At 58.6% G+C, this 6,000-nt stretch overlaps 2 protein-coding genes across 5 annotated transcripts in view; one reads left to right on the top strand and one right to left on the bottom strand.

Annotated features, from left to right (window-relative positions):
• Aatk (apoptosis associated tyrosine kinase) overlaps positions 1 to 1,769 on the top strand; it is a 39,590-nt gene extending 37,821 nt beyond the window's left edge. For all 3 annotated transcript variants that reach the window (XM_013347615.2, XM_005350845.2, XM_026780759.1), the window contains one exon: positions 646 to 1,769. In XM_013347615.2, the coding sequence (XP_013203069.1) occupies positions 646 to 686 (41 nt within the window). In that variant the 3' untranslated portion in view covers positions 687 to 1,769. The remainder of the gene's footprint in view (positions 1 to 645) is intronic.
• Positions 1,770 to 2,310: 541 nt separating this feature from the next.
• The window catches only part of Baiap2 (BAI1 associated protein 2), a 66,732-nt gene continuing 63,042 nt past the window's right edge, over positions 2,311 to 6,000 (bottom strand). Inside the window, exon 14 of one of the 2 annotated variants that reach the window (XM_013347622.2) lies at positions 2,311 to 2,747. In XM_013347622.2, coding sequence (XP_013203076.1) covers positions 2,678 to 2,747 — 70 coding nt within the window. In that variant the 3' untranslated portion in view covers positions 2,311 to 2,677. The remainder of the gene's footprint in view (positions 2,748 to 6,000) is intronic. The other variant, XM_005350840.2, reaches the window with a different exon arrangement.

The raw sequence follows: 6,000 nt of genomic DNA, 5'->3' as shown, positions 1-6,000 counted from the left end.
GGCTGCCCATCCTCTGCCCAGTCTACCCTTGCTCTGCTCTTCTCAGCCCTACCCTGGCCTCCCATAACTTACAAGACCAATCCGAGCATGGTGGTCATTAATCCACTGGCTTACCTCTGGTTTGAGGTTCTTGCTAGGTGTCCCTATCGGGACTGTGCCCAAGAGGTGGTGCCATAGCCCACACTGTCCAGTCATGAGCCCCCTCCACTTCCCGCACCCAGGCAGGCTCCTCTCCGCCAGGTTCCCCTTACACAGTTTTGACAAGCTCTTTGCCTACTCCCCCTGCCCACGCACACCTCTTCCCCAGTAGCCCTGGCTGTGGTAGGCAGCCTTGAGAGAAGGACCTGCCTGTCACCCTCAGCCCTGGCATGGGGAGGTGACTACATGACACTGACCATGACACTGACCATGCTCTCTTTGTTTGGGCCTCAGTTCCCTTTGTTCAAGGACTGGGGGGGGAGGGGCATTTGCTAAGCATTGCCGACTCTGGATCAGGGTGACATGGGGAAGAGAAATGGGTCCATCTCCTGCCCACCCACAGGTCCACCACATTAGAGAGGCCTGTTGGCGAGCCAGGCGGTTGCAGGGGTGGGAGAACCTATCTGGTTACGGCCTCACGTACTCACACAGCGCCCCCTTTACCAGGCCCAGCAGCAAGCACTGGGGGCCGATGCACAGAGGCTTGAGGCCCCGGTAGTTTCGCCCTTCGGAGGCTGGCGTCACTGGAGCCCCTGCCATCCTGTCCGGGCAGCAGCAAGGATGGTGACTGGAAATGAGTGGGGACCACCGACCCCCCCACAGCTTCCTGGAGAAGCAGGTGGATGAGAGGCCTCTATCTAGCCCTGGACGTGTGGGGCCGTGATCCTCCTGTGCTACCTGACGAGAGAATGTGTCCTGAGTGGACACCGGGGTTTGCTGCTAGCCCCTGGACATACCTGAAGCCCGAGGGCCTATGGGTGTCTGTAAGCATATACATGCACACTCAAGAAGGGCCCCGACCCCTAGGTGGCTCTGCACTCCTGGGCAGACCCCCCCCATCACCTCCCTGCAGCCACTCTTCCTTATATGGCTGGTGGTGGTGAATTGGCCTCCAGCCAGGACCATGCAATCCAAGGGCCTGCATGCCCTGTTGGCTACATCCTGCCTCGTGTTCAAAGGACACTTGGCCAGGTTTCAAGGCTTTAAGCCTACAGGTCCCTTTTGGGTCCCCCACATTTCTTACTTGGGTCTAGATTTGCTCAGAGCAAGGTCCGACCCCTGGGCTCCAAGCCCTTATCTCAGAGTTTGTGGCTGGCTCCCCTTCACTTTGTCTGCAGAAGCCCATCCCCACAGGGGCCGTCTGGATGTCCTGGCCTAGGTCCTGCTGCTTAACAGAGGCTTCCAGGCTGCAGCCGGACGGCCGCAGAGATGCCCTCTACAGGGTAGTGTGGGCACTCTCCCTCACAGAGTGGAACCCTGCCCCATACCCTGGCCAGAGGAGAATAGGGTGTACCCTACAGCCACTGTGGGGCTCCTGCCTGCAGGCAGGGCTGGGAGAAAACAGGGCTGGGGTGGGCTGCACAGGGAATATTTTTTGTAATTTGCTGGAGTGAATGGAGACGGGGTGATTCTAAGTTATTGTTGCCAAAGACCTGTAAAGTGTATCGTCGCTTTGGGGGCGGGGCAATGGGTTTTGTTTTTGTTGTTTTTAGTTTGAGGCTTAGGATGCTGGTGCAATGATTTTCTTGTTCCTTGTTTTTTAAGAGAAACCAAGCTAAGAAAAAAAAAAAAAACAGCCTCTGTGCTTGGTGTTTTCTTTCCGGGTCTGTAGCTAACACCCCCAGGGGGATGGCAGATGGGAACCCTGCAGTCATCTCTGTTCTTCTGCCCCTCAGCCCTCTCCTGTCCCTCCAGAAGGTTCTCTTAGGTCAGATGAACGGGCACCTTGCAGAGTAGTCCTCTGCCCACCCTAGCCTGTCCTCAGGCGGCAGTGGTGGAGGGGGACAGGGGACTGGACTCCCCGCTCCTCGCTCTGCCCTGTGGGGGACTAGCCCGTGTGCCCATGGTGAGCAGGCGGCTCCAGAGGTTCCGCCTGGGTCTTCTCTGCACCCTAGAGCTCTTGCCATTGACTCAGTTCACCGCACTGCTCCAGACAAAGATCTGATGCGGTCTCATAAGGGCCTGCGTTTTAACTGAAGCGGGGAGGCAGAGGGGAGCTGGGCTCGGCCTGGCTCACCTCTAGTGCAACAGCACAGCTATGCTCATGATAAATCACCCTTATAAGGGTGCAGGTGTGCCCCACCCTGTTCCTGGCCATGCCCCCAGGCTAACAGAACACACCGCAACAGGTGGGTACATGTTTATTGACCGGACACACATGTGGGCTAAAAAATTAAAAATAAAAAAAATTCAGCTTGGGAGTGGGCCCCCTTCCAGCTACGGGCTGACAGACTGTCCTCTTCTGCATTTGGAGGTACCCAAGGCTCCACAGTTGGGGTCATAGATGCCTGCCATCTAAGTGCTGGCCCTCTGTTGGGGCACATCCATGGCCAGCAGACTTGACCTCCTGAGGAACACCTGGGATCCAGCCCAGGCCGGGCTGACGTGAAGCACTGTCAGGGAGTGGGGCAGGAGTGTCTTCTCCGGTTGCCCTGGGTGGCGTGGGTGGTGGACGCAGCGGTGGACAAGTAGCAGCCCGTCAGCTGAGCAGAGGGGCTGATCTGTCGTTGGTCACCGTCGGCTTCAGATGGACGTTGGCGAAGGGATTCCTGGGGAGAGAAGAGCAGGTTCAGTTTGGACAGGCGCTTTGGCTAAGCTGTGCCACCGAGCTACTCCTGAGACCCCCAGTACTAGACCCCAATGGCTTATTCTTGGAGCCAGGCGGAGCTGGGTGCCGTCTCAAGACCTGTTAGCCTCTAGCGTGACTACCCACTGACACCTTACATGCTCCACGCTGGGTGGCAGAGTGGGCATGATGGTGAGGACCAGCTGTTCCCTTCCCACCTCGGGCTGGAAGTCCTTAAGGAAGTAAGCCCCCACCCCCAGGCCGAGCCCAAGGAGTGTTTCTCCCGTGCACAGAGGACACAGCTCAGCGGGTCACACAAACCAGCCCAGGCATGCAGGGCGCCGCAGGAGGCACACTGTAGACACGCAGACACGACAGACACGAGGTGCACGCGCCCTGACTCCACAGGCTGCGGATGGACACCACGGCCACTGCCTTGGCCAGGCGGCAGTTTCCTCTCCCTGAGTGGTGGCTGAGCCACCCGAGTGCCCCTCCGGCCACAGCTGACGCACGGGGACAAGACTCAAGACAAGTAGCGGGAATGGAACAGATGAGCAGTAATGGGCTGCGGCAGCCCAGCCCTCCCGGAAGCCTGTTCTGCAGTCCCTGTCAGGCCTGGGAGGACCCGCTCAGGTGGGAACAGCGCAGGGCAGTAGGTGGGAGGGGCCAGGCAGCTCCACAGTGACAGCACGGATGGCGTGTGAACACGGGGACTCGCGAGGCACAGGACTGCACTTCCAGGGAAGCGTGCTTGGCTCTACAACCATTACCTGGAATGTCACCTCTGTGCCTGGTGGGGTCTCAGAAGCCCAGGGTGGGCGAGCAGGCTCTCCATTCAGGGTCCCCAGGAAGACCTCATAGGTAGAGTCTCGCCCTACATTTTCTTGAAGATTACATTTTCTACAGATCTGAAACATTCGAGCTGTGAAGGTTTGAAAGGTGGAGCCCGGGGAGGGGGCAGGTCGCTGCTGGCTGTGGGCTCTGTTGCTGCTCACCTCTGCCGAGAGCCAGAGGTTAGGGACCACCACCTGCTCTGCCTGCAGCTTGAGGTCCGCCCCACGCCAGGCTTCTCTACTCTGCATGCCCTCCCTGTGAGACTGGACCCTGCCATCGCGGGGAGGGTGCTAGCTGCAGGCTCCGGCATGGCCAGGCTGTCCTGCCTCACTCCACAGAAGGGTTCTCAAGCCGGGCAAAGGCAACAGCTCTGGGGAGACTTGGAATGAGGACAGGTCTTTCTGTTGAGGGGTTGGGACAGAGCAGAGCAGTGAGCAGGTCCCAGGGCAGGGTTATCGTGGGACCAAGCCTGAGCAGAATGGCTGAGGTATTCACAGAACATGCCCGACGACTGCCCACTGGCTCACATCCTAACTCACGGAAAGAGTCATCACCAGCTAGGACCAGAGAGGAAGTCCAGACCCAGAGTGCCCCACCCAAAAAGCTCTCTGTTCTTAAACACTTTCTTTTCTCCTCCCCCAAAGCCACGGGGGCAGTTCAGAGCAACAGAGAACCATCCAGAGACGCCAAAAGCCAAGGCAAAATCTTGCTCTGCACATGTTCTAGTTAGCAGAGTCCAGGGACACGCTTCCTTTCAAGGACGCTCAAGGGAAATTAACCTGCAGGGGACAGGGCCAGCACATGGTATGCCTAGCAGCGGCTATCACCAACAGTGGGAGGACCCGACAACAGAGCCTACACCAATAGAGAAGGAGGACCAGGCATCCAGGCCTGGGATCCGGGAACGACAAATGGCGTTTATGCAGGATGGAACCGGCTAAGGCAGAATGGTGAGGCACCAGCTGGGTAACCGCTGGTGCCAACTCTCTCCCCAGCTCTGCAGACAGCCATCCACGAAACACACTGTGATCAGAAACCTAGAGAGGCTCAGCTCCCTCATCAGCACAGCCTGCCTTCCCCTTCTTTGTTTTTCACGATTTTCCTCAACAACCATGGGATGAGAGGCTGGCTGCCGCCAAGAACAGTCCTGCGTATACCTGTGGGCTTACATAGGACTGGGTACCCCCAGAACCAGGCCAAGGGTGGTAGCAACCCTCCTGCAGTCCTAAATTCAGGGTGAGGCTATGTGTGGACAGACACCCCTCAACCACAGGTAGCTTCAGAATACCCCTTCACCCCGGCTAGGTGTGCTGGAAAGCTAGGGGACTATGGCCGGGGAATGTCCGGGGGCCATGTGACAGCACTGTGCAGAGACTCCAGATCCATTCTGTTCTATGTCTATTGCACCCAAGTCCCAGGCCTAGTGCACACGGGACCCGGTCCCAGGAAGAGCTGCTCCAGCCTCCCTGAACCTTTCCCCATGCCGCTGCAGGTGAGGATGACATGGCCCCTAACTGGGCAGGAGATGCAGGTCTCCCAGAGAACATCTTGGGTGTGCAGTTAGAGGCAGGAGGGAGGAAGTGGCCGGCCCAGAGTCAGCCAAGGGCATCTCACGCTCTCTGCAAATGTCAGCGGAACTCAACTACTGAACGCACACTACACAGATTCCCATCTGCCCGAGTGGCCTGGCTGCCCACAGGCCGGGACATGCCACTGTGACCACTCCTGTTAAGGGACACAGGTCCCGGCTTCTCATGCCGCCTGTCTGTGGTGTGGTGAGGGAATAAAAGCTCCCTCCACCGTGGTGGGCAACGTGGAGCAGTGCCCTCTTCCCTGCCCCAAGTGGCCCACGTTGGCCCACTTCTCCAGCACCAAGGCACACAGGCGGCCTGGCCAGTGTCTTGCGGCCATGTGAGGAGATGGAGGGAACCGGAAGAGGTAAGAAAGATTAGAAGGCAGAGGTCCACGTGACCCTAGGCCCGGGCTTGGTTCAGCTGTGGCACTCAACAGCTGGACTCATACCCACCCCCCACAATGCCCCAGGAACACCCAGGTACAAGCTCAGTGATTGGGGGTGGCTGTCCCCCAGGCCACCCTTTGATTGTGACGAAGCACCTAGCAGGGAAGGGGAGGATAGACATGGGCCAGCTCCGTCTCTGGCAGCAAAGGCAGTCACGGGGCACAGTTAGAACCACAAGCCTCCAGGCAGAAGGAAGGTAGGGGAACCACAAGCCCGAGGAGGGAACCAGCGGAAGGAAGGCCCAGCGCCCAGAGCAGACAACTCTGCAGACCCCGGGGCCCTGCCAGGCAGCAGATTCCCCCTGCAGAGGCTGTCCTGATTCAGGCCAGAGGGTCCAGCCATAGCCGCTGCAGGTGTAGACAGATGGGCCCAAAACCAGGTC

The sequence above is a fragment of the Microtus ochrogaster genome, chromosome 7 (genome assembly GCF_000317375.1).
Source record: "Microtus ochrogaster isolate Prairie Vole_2 chromosome 7, MicOch1.0, whole genome shotgun sequence".
Lineage (NCBI taxonomy): Eukaryota > Metazoa > Chordata > Mammalia > Rodentia > Cricetidae > Microtus > Microtus ochrogaster.
This window is presented reverse-complemented; position numbering and strand designations above follow the sequence as displayed.